Here is an 18,834-nt window from a genome sequence, read left to right on the forward strand (position 1 = left end):
TAATAATAATAATAATAATAATAATAATAATAATAATAATAATAATAATATTGAAATTCTGTGCCTGGTTATCTAGGGGTGAATCCCATGATATTTAATAATACCAACACTCTTCCTTTTCTGCACATAATGAAACATTATGGACATGATTCAGACTTGGCTGAGGACTTTTAAATGGAAAAGATATTAGCCATATTTTTAAATGAGTTGTTTTTATTGTTCTTGTTGTGAATCCTCAAGTCAGCTTCAATTTATGACAGTCCTGTCATAGAGTTTTCTTGAAATGATATTATTCAGACAAAGTTGGCCATTGCCTTCCTCGGAATATAGTTTACTCCAGCTGGAATTCCCTGGTGGTTTCCCTTCCAAATATTCACCAGGCCTGTTTAGCTTCCAAGATCAGATAGGTTCTGATGTCTCTGGGGTATTTCAGCTTAAACTGAATTTAATGATATTGAGAAGGCTTAACTGGTTGGATTGTTCTTTCTGTATGTAACATGTCTTGTTGAAGCATGCATGTCTTCTCCAAGAAGGAAAAAAATTGCAGGAAATACTGAAAATATTCAGTACAACTCTCACTCTGCATATTAAGTGAATGAATTGTCTAATTAAAAAAACACTGAAGTACTTTATCTTATATTAATTAATTGGCCATAGGAACTGGGCTGCAGTCAAATGCTAGTGAAGTTTCCTTGTTATTTGTTACTTGTTTTTTTAAATTCCAGATTGTTGTTGTCCATATATATATATATATATATATATATGATAATTTTAAAAAAACAACAACTAGAGGACAATTTATGTCATTGTCTCCAGCTGTGCATAAACTTGACAATCTGTTCCCAGTGGTTTGAGAAATAGCTTCTTATCTATGTTTTCCATTTATTTTCACCAGTTGTGATCCTGTGTGCCAGCAGTGATGCAGTAAGGAACATCATGCTGGCTGCACATCGGCAAGGGATGACCAATGGAGACTACGCCTTCTTCAATATAGAGCTCTTCAACAGCTCTTCCTATGGTAATGTGGTTTCTTTCCTCCAGTGACTTGCAAGATTTTAATAAACATAATACTTTAGAGATGGTGTTAATCTTTAAGCAGGCCACTAAAAGTTGTAAAATGTATCTTATACTTCTTAAAATATAACTAATAAAATGTGTTCATGTGTCTTTACATTTTTGAGATAACATCCGTTTAGATGATGAAGTTAAAAGGAAAACAACAAAGGTTGTTGAAATGTCACTCATTTTCTTATTTGGTGTGTGCTTCCTTGACATTATGACCTTATACCATAAGTCATAAGTCTGCCATTAAAAAGCAGTTAGAAGATTCTTGTTTTACTAGCTCCATCTTTTGGTAAAAAAAATAGTTGAAGTAGTTTGTGCTGAGATTTAGGCAGATAATAAATTTACCTTCAACTCAAATGTTTGGATGCAGGAGACATTGCCAGCTGAGCAGGTGTGTGTAGTTTGTGGCTCTTGCAAGTTAATTTAATGTACAGTTTCCAAGGTTTGACTCCAGTGCTTGCATTCATTCAAAGTTATTCTGAGAAAGCAAGCTGCAAGAAATTCAGGATGGAATTCCAGGTTTGGAGAGTTATGACGATGTTCCAGAAGAAGAAGACTTAACTATATTTGAATAAATGTAAATTGTTGTACCATACTTAATAAAAATAAGACCTCCCCAGAAAATAAACCATAGTGTGTCTTCTTGAGGAAAAATAAATATAAGACAGTGTCTTATTTTCGGGGAGACACAGTAAGATGAATACCAGCACACACATGAGATGAAACAAATGATGATTGTTCAAAGGCTGTAACAATATGAGCCATAAAATGTTGACATGCCAGTATTAGAAGTTATGATTACAATGGTGTTTTGCAAATGCAGGTAGCTGATTATTTAATTCTAACATTTGTATACCACCTGTTGTAATACATGGTCACAGGGTAATTCACAATTAAAAATAATATGAACAAGTAAATATGATAGGGGGCTGAGCAGATGGGTCAGAATAGTACAAGCTGAGCCCATGCTATCCTGGCCCTGGTACTCACTCTGGCTGGTGCATCCCCGTAGCAATGCAGAATCCACTACCGCCATACACTCCTTACCTTGTCACACCATTGCTCTTACTCAGAAGTCCCCTGCTGCCACATCTGATGTAGAAATGGGGTGCCTTGCTTCACCCACATGGCCAAGTGCACCATTTTCACAGACATGGCAGCAAGGGGCTTCTGAGTAAGAGTGACAGCACAGCAAAGTAAGGAGTGAAGGTGTGTGTGTAAAAAGCCAGGATTTTCTGCAGAGTTTCCAGGAAACTTGGAAGGGTAGCTATGAAGGAACTATACCAGATTCTTAAATGTAATGATATAGCGTTGAATACTAAAGTTAAGATTGTCCACACAGTTGTACTTCCCATTTCTTTGTATGAATGTGAAAACTGGACTGTGAAGAAAACTAACAGGGAAAAGATCATTTGAAATGCATTGCTGGAAGAACGTTCTACAGATACCATAGACTGCCAAAAGGACAAATGTGTCCAACATCAAATCAAGCCTAAATTTTCACCAGAAGCTGCCAAAATGGTTAAACCAAGGCTATCATACTTCAGCCATATCATGAGATAACATGACTCTTTTAAAAAAGATGATAATGCACATTACATTTGAAGGATGTAGGAAAAAAGGAGTATGGCACTGTGTACAGATAGATTCAATCAAGGAAATCATGGCCCTGAGTTCACAAGACCTGAGGAAGGCTGTTAATAACAGAGGTCTCTCGTTCATAAATTTTCCAGAAGTTGAAGCTGACAATGTATAACAACATTTGTTTTCAGATTAAGCCAGTTTGTTATCATCTTTCCATAATATACAGTTATAAATAGATATCCATTTTGGGGGCAGTGTTTCTCCTGTTTTCTCTTTTTGTGTATGTGTTTATTTCCAAATGTAGAAAATCAGATTGCTAAGGAGGAGGTTCCAACACTTGTGCCTTGGCACTTAATAATACAATGGACATAATATTACTAATTTTTCATAGAAATGTTTTCTTGGTCCCAAGAGACGGTTAAATTTTCATTTGTTTTTAAATTTTTGTTCTGAATTTCCTGCAAAGATTTCATGCTTTGGTGATATATCTCTCCCTTGAACACAATGTATTTCCTTTTTCTAAAAAAATATATGCATAAACTCTTCTGGTTTTTTTTTTTTTAATCATTAGTTAAATCACATAGGATAAAATCCATCTACAATTAAGCAGGTTACTAAGATCTGTCCACTGCAGTGTGAGAGACTCCAGGATGTTATTTAAGACTCTCATTTGAAATCTTGCAAGTGCTTCAGTTTAGGTGAATTTTGCCATTTTGGTAAACAAAACACATGGGAAATAGCAGCAGCAAAAGAAAATGGGTTGTTTATGATAATTGGCTTGGAATTATAATGATTTTTATTTCTCCCTTAGGAAATGGCTCATGGAAAAGAGGAGACAAATATGACCTCGAAGCAAAGCAAGCATACTCATCCCTCCAGACAATCACATTACTGAGAACAGTGAAACCTGAGTTTGAGAAATTTGCCCTGGAGGTGAAAACATCTGTTCAGAAACAAGGAATCAGTCATGATGATTATGTAAGTACCTGACTCTGGGGCTGGAACTTTTAGCATCTTTAAAACACTGTTCTGGTTAAATCATAGGCCACAATGCAGCCTTTTATGAAATGGAGCAAAAAAGGAAAACATGTAAGAGGAAATGTTGTTGTGTGCCTTCAAGTCATTTCTGATTTATTATGACCCTAAGACAAATCTTTCACAGGGTTTTCTTGGCAGAATTTGTTCAGAGGGGGTTTGTCCTTGCCTTCCTCTGGGGCTGAAACTGTGACTTGTCCAAGGTCACCCAGTAGGTTTCCATGTCTGAGTGGGGTTTCCAACCCTGGTCTCCCAGTATCTTAGTCCAAAATTCAGACCACTACACCATGCTGGTGAAACCGGACAGGAAACGTTTTGGCTTAAATCCAACTATGAATCCCACCCAAAGAGAAATATAGACCAGGGAGATGCTACACGTGGGCAGTAAAAATGAAATGCACAGATATAGGATGTACATACAAAAGTGATCTAGGAATCTTACTGGACTATAGGATGAACATGAGTCAGTAATGTGATGAAGCAACTAAGAAGGCCAATGCAATTCTAGGCTGCATCAATAGGAATATAGTGTCTAAATCAAGGGAAGTAATAGTACAACTCTATTCTGCTTTGGTCAGGCCTCACCTGGACTATTGTATCCAATTCTGAGCACCACAATTCAAGGATGTAGAAGCTGGAGAGTGTCCAGAGTAGGATGACCAAAATGGTGAAAGGTCTGGAAATTGAAATCATGCCCTATAAGGAGAGGCTTAGGAAGCTGGGTATGTTTAGCCTGCAGAGTAGGTTAAAAGTTGACATGATAGCCATGTTTAAATATGAAGTGATGTCATACTGAAGATGGAGCAAGATGGTTTTCCTCTGCTCCAGAGACTGAAACATGAAGTAATGGGTTCAAACTACAGGAAAAGAGATTCCACCAAAACATTAGGGAGAACTTCCTGACAGTAAGAGCTGTTCGACAGTGGAACACACTCCATTGGAGAATGGTAGAATCTCGGGGTTTTGGGAGATTTTTAAACAGAAGCTGGATGGCTGTCTGTGGGGAGTATTTTGATTGTGTCTTCCTGCATGGCATGGGGGTTGAACTGGATGGTCCTTGAGTTCTCTTTCAACTCTATGATTCTGTGATTCTGCAATTGCAGATATTATGTGTCCAACCAGTTGCCCACTGTTATTAGTGCAAAACAATCAAACTGTTGTGGTTTGTATACTCTCTTTTGTCTTTGTATTAAAATTTCTGAATACACCATTTGACAGAGAAGGTGTCAAAGGCCCAGTACAGACAGGCCTCGACGCACATCTTGATGATATGCTAGGATTGCCTTGGTGCGTCGCTTACAGACGCCCCGCAACCCTAGCACGTATTCTGTACGTCAAAATGGCGGTGCCCTGTACAGCTGGGTGCTGCCATTTTGATGTGATGGACGCTTAGCGTCCACACATCACAGCACAATGCTGACATTGCAAATGTGCTGCAAAAAGAAACCACTTTTTGCGGGTTCTTTTTCCGCCGGCAGGAAACCGCGCGGTTTGTCCGCTGCGTTTTCCCCCCCCCGGCGGAAAACTAGGTGCTGGTAGACTGCCCTTTTTTGGGTGGTCTGTACTGGGCCATAGATACCTTTTCTAAGCAACAACAACAGCATCACCAAAGATACCTTTTCTAAACAAATATCTTTCGTAAACAACAAAGAGTTTTGCTTGTTGAAAGACTGAACTGTAATCTCTGCTGTTCTACATTCTTTTTCCTCATGAGAACACCCGCTATGGTATTGTTTATGTTTTGTGTCAGCCATGGCATAGCCTTCATTGAAAGTCTACCAAATCCTTGCAATTGCAGATAGTGGAAGTAGTCATTTGGAACTAAAACCCATTTTATATGGCCCTTCACAAAAGGTCAGTGAGATATACTGTGTCTAGTAATTTCTGATGCAGCACCTCCCACCTATACAAATCATTTTTAGTAACAAGCTATTAAATTTGTTTCAAAAATAGGAAGTTTGGAATTTAAAGTAGACTGTAATTAAAAGAGGATCTATGGATTACCTACACCAGGAGTTGTGATACTATTCTTTTAGACAAAGAGAATGAAAATAACCATCTTTTCCCACTAGGGAAGCAGAGAACAGTTTTTATGTGGGATTTGTTGAAATGTGCTGAGTGGATTTACGCAGAAGCTTCTTGCCAGAAGAACCACCAAACAGACTGTCACAGAGCTGTGTGACTGATCTGGAATCTCCTCCTTCCCTCTAGATGCTGAGAAAGCACACTGAAACAAGTGTCTCTTCAAAGAGGCTCTTTAATCTTCCAGTTGCCATATGTAGAAACCAAAATCCAAAGCTACACATCCACAAACCCCACACTGTACAATGAGGCTTGGACTTTTTATGCGGCACCTAAGCCCAGCCTCTTCCTGCTGTGTCATCTTAATTGTTATCCCCCAACCAAGATGACCAAGCATATTTACATTAGTTTTTCAACACTTCACAGTGCTTTCCGGCACATGATGACCTTGCGGATATATCACATGTCCTGTACCAGCTGCAACCAGTTTCTTGGTTATCAGGCTGCAAATGACCCATAGTTACCTTTCTCACTTTCTCCACATCTGGACATTTTATTCCAGGTTTTATTCTCTAACAGGATTATCATTGGCTATTCAAGGTACTTGAATAATTGAAATCATTTGCTAAAAATAGAAAATGTTTCTTTGATCAAAAGCTGTCTTCCTTGCATTTATAGTCAAAGCTTCCATAACAAGCTAGTTAAGTTGTAGTGAAAGCTAGAAAATAAATGAAAAGTTCAAGAGGTAGCAGAACAGTGTTCAATTTCAGCATCTCCCCACCAGCCAGATTGGTCACAAGAACACCTAAGTCAGACCATATATAACACCAGTACTAAAATCTCTTCACTGGCTGATGATTAGCTTCCAGGCACAGTACAAAGTGTTGGTTATCACCTTTAAAGCCCTGTATGGGCTTTAGAGCCCTATACAGCACACCCACGTTATACGCGGGCGCGTTTTACGCGGTCTTGAGTGTATGCGCTCAAGACGCAGGGCGCGCGGGGGACTCAAGGGGCAGCACGGCCCATTCAAATGGGCGCATGTGCCCATGGAGCGGCGCACACCACCACACTGCTGCACACGAGCCCCATTGTTTCCAATGGGGCTCGAGCATAGGCGGAATTCGCCTTACACGGCAGGGTCCGGAACGGATCCCCCGCGTAAGGCAAGGGCGGACTGATAAAGCCCTGAGTTACTTGAAGGAACACCTCTCCCTACACAATCTGCCCCGCACTCTCAGAACATCCGGGAAGAATTTATTAGACAATCCAAAGACCAGACTAATATCAACTTCCCACAAAGCATTTACCGTCATGGCCCCTAAATTGTGGAATAGCTTACTGGAAGAGATCCGACTTATCACTACCTTAAATGCCTTTAAGAAGGCACTCAAGACAGATCTCTTCTGGCAGGCCTATCCCCCTGATCTTCTGTAGACAACCATAAAGGAACACCCCACTCTAAGCATGTCTGTTAGACTAGATGTTGATATAGTGATTTTTATTGATGTTAATGCAATGCTGTGATTTTATGGACTGTATTTTATATGGAACTGTAATTCTATTTTTATTGATGTAATCCCACCTCAATCCGCAGGGAGAGGCAGGAAATATAAATAAAAACTATTAGCATTATTATTATACACAGGTGCGCCTTAGGCTTCTTTCAGCATATGCTGAAAGCCGTGCTGGGAGAAGGGGTGGTGCATCCTGCCATGTGCATGAGCCCCATTAATTTAAATGGGGCTCGAGCATAGGCGAAAATCCCTTTATGGGGGGGGGGTGTCCGGAACAGATCCCCCACATAAAGGAAGGGCAGACTGTATTTATTGTGAGGCTTTTTATCCAGATGCATGGAAGAAGCTGCCGCAAAATAACATATTGGTATACACATATCATTTGCAGCTTTCTATTAAAACACTCCAGTACAATCCTAAGTACATTTTGCAGAGTTGATACCTCCACATTGTCATGGACAGATCATTTCCTGGTCAGGGCAGAACTAAGAGCCATTGTCTGCTCCCTCGGGGGTGGAGGACCTATTAGAATAGTCCGCCCTCGAAGGCTAATGGAACCACTCGGATTCCAGAAAGCCCTAGAGGGTTTAATGGTTATTATTATTATTATTATTATTAATGAGTATGAAAGTGGTACCTCGGGATACGAAATACCCAGGTTACGAATTTTTCAGGATACGAATAAATCCCATAGGGATTTATTGTTTCGGGTTACAAGTTTTTTCGGTTACGAAAAAACTCCCGGCGCTGTTTTAAATGGAGCCGCGGCAGAGCCGCGGCTTTTTTCCCCATTAGCGCCTATGGGTTTTCGGCTTACGAAGGCTTTTCGGGTTACGAACGGTGCCGCGGAACGATATTTTCGAACCCGAGGCACCACGTATATTAAGCTTTATTTATATAGCGCTGTAAATTTACACAGCACTGTACATAAAATCATTTAATTAGATGGTTCCCTGCCTTCATGCTTACAATCTAAGAAGACACGACACAGAAGGAGAAGGGAATGGTTGAGGGGAAGAGGATCAGGTCCAGCATTCTTCTCTCCCTCTGAGTCCTGGACCATGGCAGATGGACAGATGGAGGGATCTGTATCTTAAGGATAGGCCTGATGGCATTGGCCTACCCTCTCTCCCTCTCTGAGGCCAGGATGGAGTTGGATGCCTTCTGGTTGATAATGCCGGTGATTCTGTTGAAGCCTTGGTAAATACATGGAACACCGACCTTACTAGGGCTATCGACACAATCGCTTCCAAGTGTCTTTTCCAACCTGCTTCTAATCGGAAGCCCTGGTATACCAGAGAGCTGAAGAATATGAAGCAGGCAGGATAATGACTAGAGCACAAATGGCGGAAAACTGGAGCTTATCTGACAGAACTCATCATAAGAATTTTCTTTATTCATATAGAGAGGCAATAAAAGCAACGAGGAGATCCTCCTCCATGCATATTGCATCTACAAAGCCACATCTGGCAGAACTGTTTAGGGTGTTGAGGGAACTGACAGTGATGCCATCTACCCCAAAACCTCTACTCAACCCTACAACAGCCTGCTGTGATGCATTTAACAACTACTTTGCAGATACAATCTCTCAAATAAGAGCCCACTTGGATGCCAGGGTTAGAGCAAAATCAACTGATGAGGTGTCCAGTAAAACTGTTTATGAGATTAGACTGGATCAGTTCAAGCTCATGAGTACTGATGACGTGGACAAGATCCTTGAAAAGGTGAAGAAGATGACATACCTTTCAATCCCTGCCCATCATGGTTGGCCGTTCAGGGGGGTGATGCCTTGATGGCACTTCTTAGATGTGTCATCAGTGCATCCCTTAGGGAAGGTTATATATCACCTTTTCTTAAGGAAGCGATCATTAGACCACTCCTGAAAAAACCTTCCCTTGACCCCTTGGGCATGAAAAATTACAGGCCTGTATCCCATCTGCCATTTTTGAGCAAGGTCATTGAGAAGGCTGTCGCTCTTCAGCTCTAAGTGGTCTTGGATGAAGCCGATTTTCTTCATACATTTCAAACTGGCTTCAGGATGGGATATGGGGTGGAGACTGCTATGGTCGCCTTAACTAATTACCTTTGTCTAGGCATCAACAGAGGAAGTATGACCCTGTTGGTGCTTCTAGACCTTTCAGTGGCATTCGATACAATAGATCACAGCATTCTCTTAGAGCGCTTGAGAGGGCTAGGAACTGGAGGCATTGCGCTCCTTCCTCTCGGGAAGGTTCCAGAGGGTGATGCTCGAGGACAGTTGCTCCTCAAAGACAGAGCTTAATTGTAGCATCACTTAAGGCGCCATCATGTCCCCGATGCTATTTAACATCTATATGAAGCCGCTGGGAGAAATCATCCATAAACAGGGGGCAGGGTGTTATCAGTATGCTGATGACACCCAAATGTATTTCTCCATGTGTCGGGCATCAGTGACGACAGCAGATGGCATCTCTCCCCTCAATCAGTCTCTTGAAGCAGTAATGGACTGGATGAGGGAAAACAAGCTCAAGCCCCTAAACCAGGTATTGGGTTGCAACCTCCAATCCTAGAGGGGTTCACGCTCTCCTCAAAGGATTGCGTTTGTAGTCTAGGGGTGCTTCTTGATCCGTTGCTTCAAATGTCAAATCCAGTGAATGCGATGGTCAAGGGCTGATACGCTAGCTGTGCCCTTTCCTGTAACCAGGGGACCTTGAAACTGTAGTACACGCACTGGTAACTTCAAGACTTGGTTTTTGCAATGCACTCTACATGGGGCTACCCTTGTGCCTAGTCCGAAAACTGCAATTGATACAGAATATGGTGGCCAGTTTGATTACCGAAACAACTAGGAGTGATCACATAAAACCAATACTAAAGTCATTCCACTGGCTACCTATTAGTTTTGGGGCATAGTACAAGGTGTTGGTTATCATCTTTAAAGACCTACATGGTTTGGGCCCAACTTATTTAAGGGATCGCCTACTTCCATACAATCTGCCCTGTGCTCTCAGGTCCTCTGGGAGGAACTTATTGCAGCCTATAAAGACCAGATTGACTGCGACCTCCCAGAGGACCTTTTCTGCAACTGCTCCCAGCCTGAGGAATGGCCTGCCGGATGAAATCCATCAAATTACCAATCTAGATAACTTCAAGAAAGCCGTTAAAATGGATCTCTTCCGGCAGGCCTTTCCAGAATAAACTACTCGGCCATGTAATGGATATCAGGGTTTTTAGTTTTTAGTTTTAATTGCTGTTTTTATCCTTGATATTGTATTTTTAATATGTTATACTATTTAATACTGTCTTAAGGGGGGGAGGGATAAAGTGTTTTTAATTGTCATATTTTATATTTTACTGTTGTTAACCGCCCGGATTGGTTTGCCAGAGGGCGGTATACAAATAAATATTATTATTATTATTATTATTATTATTATTATTATTATTATTATTATTATTATGACCCCCCACATAAATGTGATGACTGCCCACCGTTATTGTTTTAATTGTTTTATGCAATTTTAACCTTAAACTGTTTAATTATTTTTTTTTGGGGGGGGGGAATATTTGTATATATTGTTGTATTATTTTAATATTGTAAGCCGCTTTTAACAAAAAGCGGGGTAAAAATACAAGTTTTATTTTATTATTTATCTGAATACCAATAGAGTATGTTGTGGAAACTTCTTCCATGCATCTGGATAAAGTGCCTCAAAACAACAAAAAATGCTCTTTGTGTATGATTTCCAATCCTGATAACACAAAAAACGGGGGGTGGGGGGTGGGTAGGGGGGTGTAGAGATCTTTGAGATAACTAAAGAAAGAAGTTGGCTCAACTTTAACCATTAGTTAGTCTCAAAGGAGCTACAAGATCTCTCTACATACTGATTCTGCATACTAACATGGCTATATCTTTTAATTCTACCAGGAAAAAATGGTGAGGCTGAATTTCTGATGGAGTTAGCTACTGCTGCTGCTGCTGCATTTGGCAATCTTTTGTTGCTGTTGTTGTCTCTAATGTCCTGATAGCACATGCGTGGGGAGTTGATTTACTGTTCTTCATGCTGTTTGGTGCCCATATTTCAGGGCCCTGGAGCTAAAAGAACACAGCTTTGGCCTTGAAAGGGGACTGTGCTCAGAAGGACAGAGATGAGTTAACTGTTCTCCAAAACCATCTACAGCATTTCCCAAGAATTAGCATGGAAACAGCAATAACTTCTTTTAAGCACCCAGTTTGTTAGATTATCCAGTATGTTTTAACCTCAAGCTACTGCTGAATAATTGCAAATTCTATAGCAGTTGGGAGAATACATTATAATTTATGATGGTTACTGGTTCAACAAGGCAGACCATTAGCAAAATGGCACAGAGAAAGTGCCTGAAACTTACGCATGCCTACTCACATATGTTCATCAGCTAGTGATAATAAATAATGATAGTAATAAAATGCAACTTTTCTGAGATGCCACAGAAATGGGAAATGAAAGTTTTCTGATCTGTTAGGTGGCTCTGTTAGTCATGACATTTTCCTCAGGGGTATTACCAATGACATTTTCCTCAGAGATCACCTCATGTGATCTGGGGGGAGGGAAGCATCACATATAAAGACTGAAATGTATTAAAGTGGATGGCATCCATGTGTTCTCAGTAGGTCCTCCCATGCTGTGGAATTCTCTCCCGCAAGAAACTATAGCCCAGTACAGACCACGGAAAAGGGGCGGTCCGCAGCTGCCCCTTTCTGAGGAGGATTGGGGCCAGCGCAGCCATACCGGCAGCCCAGAGGCCCCAATCCAGCGCTTCATGCCCTTGGACACCCTGGGAGCCAGAGCCATGGGAGACAGGGGCCACTTGGCCCCTTTCTTCCTGGCATCGTTCCTGCACCCGTTTTGTGGCTGCGGGAACGAGACACACTCCCAGAAGAAGCTGTTTCAGAGCTCCTTTTGGCACTGCAGCCAGGCCCCCGTAAGCGGCGTGGGGTGGCGTGAAGATGTCACGTCCGCCACACGCCGTTTGGACATGGTGCATGTATGACATCATAATGGCAGCGCCCATGTACACAGAACACTGCCATTATCGCGCCACCGGCACGTATTAGTGTTAGGGAGCGTATACATGGTGCACGCTCCCTAAACCTAATACCAGTTCTGGTACGCCACTTGTTGGCAGTCTGTACCGTGCCAATGTTGCTTCCTTCTGTCCTTTCTCTAGCAGGCAAACTTTTAAAATTATTATTTAGAATAGCTTTTAGTGATTAACTGGTGTTACAGAAGGGTCTGTTATGAATGGGGTCTGTGTTGTGTGCTTTTCCTCTCAGTGTTATATTTCAAATGATTTAAGTTAATGCTGTTTAATAAGAGTTTATTTAACACTTACATTTTTATAGAATAATTTTTAGCTGTACTTTGCTCTATGATGGGAGTTGATAGATGGGAGTTGCTTTGGGTCCCATGTGAGAAAAGCAGGTTTAAAATTCATTCATTCTTTGATCATGTAGTGAATTATGAAATCTGAAATATTTCAAAAACCAAAAGTTTTTTCATGGATGACTGAGAAAGTAATACTTTGCTTTCTGATGTTTCAATGTACAAATACTTTTTAATGTACACAATTATTTAAAGTATTGTATAAAGTTATCTTCAGGCTGTGTGTATAAGGTATACATGAAACATAAATGAATTTTGTGTTTTGACTTGGATTCTATCTCCAAGATTTCTCATTATGTATGTATATGCAAATACAGATATTCCAAAATAAAATTAAAAAAAAAACCCCAAACACTTCTGATCCAAAGCATTTAGGATAAGAGTGACTCAGCCTGTTTTTTTTCTTTTTTAGCTCCACCTCCATAGTTAATTTCCAACTACTGTATGTAGCTTAATATTGACTGTGGTCCAAAACACACTGCAGAAATAATCCAGTTTGAGACCACTGGCTTCAAACTGGATTATTTCTGCATTGTGTTGTGGACCACTTGTTTAGTTTTAGCCTACAGAATCTGGCTGTGAATACCTGAAACATCTTCTCCATAGCTTTGTTGACGAATGGAGCAGCTTGATGTGTCTGAATGTACACTTGTATATTTGCATATTTCATATACTCCTTGACTTTGAAAGAGACAGATTCTTTTTTTAATACAGTGCCCAATTGTATTGCAATTTCTCACAAGTAGCAAAAGAGGCTGCACAGAAGAGATTATGTACTTTTTAGAATCAGATGATATGCATGTTTTCCTATCTCCTTAGGATCTCAGGAAGGTGCACATGTTTATTACTTTCCCTGAAAAGGGCATACTAGTTGTGGGCACACTGCCCCTACCTGCAGCTTTGAAACAGAGCAGCTAGGGAACACATGTCACATCGCAAGTGGTGAAAGTCTGTTCATTCTTCATACAGGCTGAGTCTCCCTTTTCCAGAATTCTGAAATCTAAAATATTATAAAATCCAGAATTGTCCACATGAGTAGCTCAGATAGTGACACTATTGTTTTCTGATGGTTCAGTGTCCAAAAGCTTGGTTTCATGCAGAAAATTATTTAAAATATTGTTTATAAAATTTCCTTCAGCCTATGTGTATAAGGTGCATACAAAACATACATTAATTTCATGTTTAGACTTGGGTCCCATCTCCAAGATATCTCATTATGTATATGCAAATATTAAAAAAAAAACAACCCCAAATTCCAAAGTCTAAAACACTTCTGGTTGCAGGCATTTTGAATAAGGAAGGCTCAGCCAATAGTATAAAACTATCATTTGGAGGAACGAGATCATGTTTGTCATAAGTGTATGTTTTGAATAGGCATAACAAAATTGATGCACAACTAAGGAGCAGTACAGACAGGCAGTAAAATGCCGCCCCTTTTTGCTGCATAGCATTGCTACGGCAACCAAATGGCAAGGCACCGCTGCGCAGCAAAAAAGGAGCTACTTAGAGCAGGTCCTTTTTGCGACGCAGTAAGAGTTGCGTTGCAGCCCTTAGGATGCTGCTTCCTGGAATAGACGTGTGGATGCTAAGACACCCAGACGTCATCAATATGCCCCCCATGTGGGTGGTACTATGCAATAGTGGTGCCGCCCGCACGTAGTAGGGCTCAGAAGCGTGCGGTTGGTGCGCACTCCCAAACCCTACTGTCGCCACCAGGACACTGCTTCCTGGCAGTGTGTACCAGGCCTAAGTCTGTATGTATTATAGAGTACAATACCTGTAAAAAGTTAGGGCATCCCCAAGTAAAAATAGCTCTTGACATATCTGGTTTACTAAAAATTGTTTTTCAGTTAAAGTTCAGACACAGTCCACTTTTTATTAAATAATTCTAAACTCTTACAGGAAATTAGCTTAGGCTTTGCTTTTCAAAATTCTTAATGCTAGCTCTGTTACTAGTTTGGGGGGTAGAATTTAATAAATGCTGCTTTTATTTTTGACCGAGTATTCTGAGCTAGGATGATTTTATAACCTTGGCTACTTGGTCTTTTGAGGTTAGCGGGCCACCCATGGCTTGTTTTTCCTTCTCATTTAAAAGCGGAGGGAAATTTATCTAATTTAACAAACATTCCAGCAGGGCTGGTTAGACCCAGGAGCACATTGTTTCTTGGGATCACAGATTGTCACTGGCAAAAAGCAGTTCTGCAACACAGATCAGTAATGCAAGGGAGAAGAGCTTCTTGCAATATAATTTTTCTTGGCGAAAGAAAATTTAATTACACTAAAGCAATGTAAATTACTTCACATCAGATGCAGATTTTTTCTCTTTTACATGCAGATCAGTCAGACACCATTTCTCAGTGAACTGATATTTCTCTGAGGCAACCCTTCAACATTTTGCTTTGATTGTGTAGAAAAAATACACAGGAGGCAAGAAAACTAGAATGCCCATGAGCTGAGCTGTGATTTTCATGCCAGATTCTTCTGTTTTGTTCATCCTTGATTTCCCCTCTTTCCCATCCAGCCCACCCCATACACACAGAGAAAGTGTCTAACATTATTATTTTTTAATTGGGATCATACAATCAAGAGATTGGGGAATCAAGCGGGGGGGGGGGGGAGTGTTAAGCGCTTCAGTAAGATCACTGAAAAAGAAGGCAAAAATGTTACATGTTCAATGGTGTGTGCCCCACTTGTCTTTTTTGAAACCAGCCAAGGAGGATTGATGACAGGCAGGCTTTTGTGTCTTCTTAAATGCATCAGAGGAGAAAGGAAAGAAAATAAAAAGGCTGCTGCCAGAGAATAATTTGTACAAATGAATAGATCTATTCAGTGTCTGAAGTGCTTTGCTAATTGTCTTGGGGGTAGGGGGTGGGGAGTAAACCACAAGTTGGCTGTTGGTGAGAAGAAGAATGAATTCACATGTCAGCTTATGTTTTGCTGATAGAATTGATTCACTGTTAATTAGAAGTTTGGGGCATGACTCTACATTCACCAATGTCAGCAGGCTTCCTTAGGAGGATTAATCCCAAGAGATCTGTTGTTTCTGAGTAGTCAAGGAAATAATTGGTTCCCGTCATATATGCATCTTTTATATGCACCTCTTTGCATCTTTCTCTCTTGAATTCTATGGATATTTTCAAACAAACAAAAAGTGTTCTGTTCAGGCCCATTCTTTGATGAACTCCGAGTCATGTGTATTCCTTCACAATCTGGTCTGATTTGCCTTAAATGCACTGGTATTTTAAGTGCATTTTCAGCATCTCTCCCACTCATCACTCCCCAAATAAGAACCTTCTGAGTAGTATAACAGTGACATTGGAGATGTTCACACGGGCAAAAGTGATGGAAACATAATGGGATTCTCCCGTCTCTATCGCGCAATTGCATGAAAATTATTAGACTACTTTGTGTGATGTTTTGATAATCACATCCCATGAATAAAAAGGAATTCCAGCATCAGTTCATTCACAGGAAAGAATTCCTCTTTATTCACAGGATAATGATGTGATTATTGCAATGTCACACGTTGTCATCTTATAATTTTTGCACAGTTGTATGATAGTGATGGGAGCATCCCACTATGCTCCCATCACTTTTGCCCATGTGAAAATCTCCATTTATTTCTTCTTTTACTTGGCTCTAAATATTTGGGCAGATTTAAATAAACTCTTAGGAAATTTAATCCTGATGAAAGATAATAAGCTTGAGTGTGTCAACAAAACACAGTAATAGCACTTTGATCTCACTGCCATGCCTCCATCCTATGGATTCGTAGATTTTTCGTTTGGTGAAAAACTTAGAATTCTCCAGTGCACTTCCATGAACTATAGCTTTATAGCAGTTTGGCAGAAAATTCTAAATGTTACAATCTACAAAATCCAGGATTCCATAGGATGGAGTCCTTATGGTTAAAATGTGATCAAAGTGTTAACATTGTGCAGTTTGGCTATGCCTTGGTAGTATATGCCACCACATTGCTACAAAGTATTTTTTTTTTTAGCTTTTGAATTCATTTATGGTATGATTACCTTAAATCAGGGCTGTTGTTGTTTTTAAAAAATGTTCAGCGCTACATGCTGAGCACCAGGGCTTCCATCTACTTTTCAGCCACACTGAAAAATAAAGTTTCTTTTTCTTTGGGGCTGCCAGAAGTCATTTCCTCTGAGGTGAGCATGAGCATCCAGCCATGAGATCAACAATGGAGGCTGATTAGGGTAGCACCTCACTGTTGATAGCATGGCTGGGCAACTCACTGTGACCTCGGAGGAAGCGACTTTGCCAGCAGAGTTCTTCTGGGGAGCAGCTTGCCTGGGAAGACATTGGCAGTGCCCCAAGTGGTGCCAATTTGGGCAGGGGAAATGTGTAGACATCATTTCAGTTTCAGTGCAGTATTTTAAGAGTAGGTGTGGTTCTAATAGGGTGAATGTGGGCCAGCTCCAAGACAGAATATTCTGAACTGCAGTCAGATTATTTTTGCTGGTGTAGACATGAACCCAGTCTATGAAAGTTTATGCTACCAACTTCTTTCAGTAAGTCTCAAAAGTACTATAAGATTGCTTTGCATAGAGCAAAGGTGGCAGCCATTAGCACTCTTCACTTGGCATGTTATAAGGAAAACAGCAGGAAGGCTCCCTCAGGAGACAGTTTGAGAACATTATAGAAAAGACCCTGCTCCTGATAGATGCTAAATAGCCTTCCCAAAAAATTCATTCCAGAGTAGGATCTGATTAAAAAGTCTTAAATGCAAGGATGAGGATATATGGTGAGAGAATTTCCATAACTTAATTGGCACAACCACATTGTTTATGACTTTGTTTAATATCTGTCTTTGTAGATTTAGGATTTTGGCCAGGCAGTGAGTATTTTGTCCCCCATATAAGAACCCTTAATTTGGGCTGGATTATGGGCTGTAATCAAACAGCTTCATGTATATACCGCTTCATACTGAAGTAGCAGTGTCTAAGCGGTTTACAACTGTAAGCTAATTGCCCCCAACAATCTGGATACTCATTTTAGCGACCTTGGAAGGATGCTTGGCTGAGTTGAGCTTGAGCCCTTTTGCTGGTATTAAACTCGCAACCTTATGGTTTTGAGTGAGTGGCTGCAGTACAGTCATTTAACCACTGCACCACCAGGGCTCCTGTAATCAGCTGTTACAGGAACCACTTTCAAAAACAGCAGCTCCATGCTTGGACATCATATCACCATGTTGCAACTTTCTCCGTTTCTCCTTCATTGCATTATCTGCCAGTTGTGAAGCTGAAAGAGCTTGCAGAATGGTAACATCAAAACATTTGTTCTGTAGCACTGGTTATTATAGTGGAGAGAGAGGGAGGAAGAGATATGCTCCTCTTATGTTTACATGTAGCTTAGTTAGATATTTTTTTAACTCTTTCAGTAGTCATGAGTTTGTTTCAGTTCTTGGGGAAAAAAGCCCTGTAGTCAGCCCTTCAATTAAAAAAATGGCTCCCAGCCCTTGAAAAATGCCTTTAATGAATGCAATGCAAAGTATTGCACAAATGGTGGAGTCAAGATTTGCAAAGTAATTTCACTGCAGTACTTTATTGCATATCAACAGATCCAAACAAATCTAAATGTTTATAAAACCCCACAGCCTCAAGCCCCTTGTCCACCAGTCCTCCTGATTAGCACAATATATGTGCTAAGAAATTAGATTATCTTTATAGCATTATATAAATAAGAACAACCCCACCAATCTTGTATAACAGTCAGAAATACAGGACAGACTTGATAGAGTATTGCGCATGTGTGCATTTCATAGAGCTGCTAATTTTAACCTTTAGTCTCTAACAATAACAATAAAAGGGAATGCGTGTGTGTTTAGTCTGCCTCCATCATAACTCCAAGACCATAAAACATAATCTGAATAATGGTATGGATGCTTGATATAGTATGGATATGATTCTAGGGTGTGTAGCTCTGGAACTGGTTTGTTTTTACAACTGAATAATGACTTTTAGATAATTCAAATCAGTTTTTAGCCTGCAGTACTAATTTCAGTCTCTATGGCCTGTTACAGACTGCCAAAATAAAGCTGCTTCGGGTTTCTTTGGAGGTATGCTGTTTAAATGATGCATGCATCCTAAGAATCCGGAAGCTGCACCAAAGCTGCACTCCAGTGCTTAGGAATGGAGTGTGGGCTTTGGTGCGACCTCCAGACTCTTAGGACCCATGCATCATTTAAATAGCAT

At 40.4% G+C, this 18,834-nt stretch overlaps 1 protein-coding gene across 1 annotated transcript in view; it reads left to right on the plus strand.

Annotated features, from left to right (window-relative positions):
• The window catches only part of NPR3 (natriuretic peptide receptor 3), an 84,697-nt gene that overhangs the window by 21,155 nt on the left and 44,708 nt on the right, over positions 1-18,834 (plus strand). Inside the window, exons 3-4 of the mRNA XM_042447845.1 lie at positions 896-1,018; positions 3,461-3,627. Of these exons, the coding sequence (XP_042303779.1) occupies positions 896-1,018; positions 3,461-3,627 (290 nt within the window). The remainder of the gene's footprint in view (positions 1-895; positions 1,019-3,460; positions 3,628-18,834) is intronic.

The sequence above is a fragment of the Sceloporus undulatus genome, chromosome 2 (assembly GCF_019175285.1).
Source record: "Sceloporus undulatus isolate JIND9_A2432 ecotype Alabama chromosome 2, SceUnd_v1.1, whole genome shotgun sequence".
Taxonomy (NCBI): Eukaryota; Metazoa; Chordata; class Lepidosauria; order Squamata; family Phrynosomatidae; genus Sceloporus; species Sceloporus undulatus.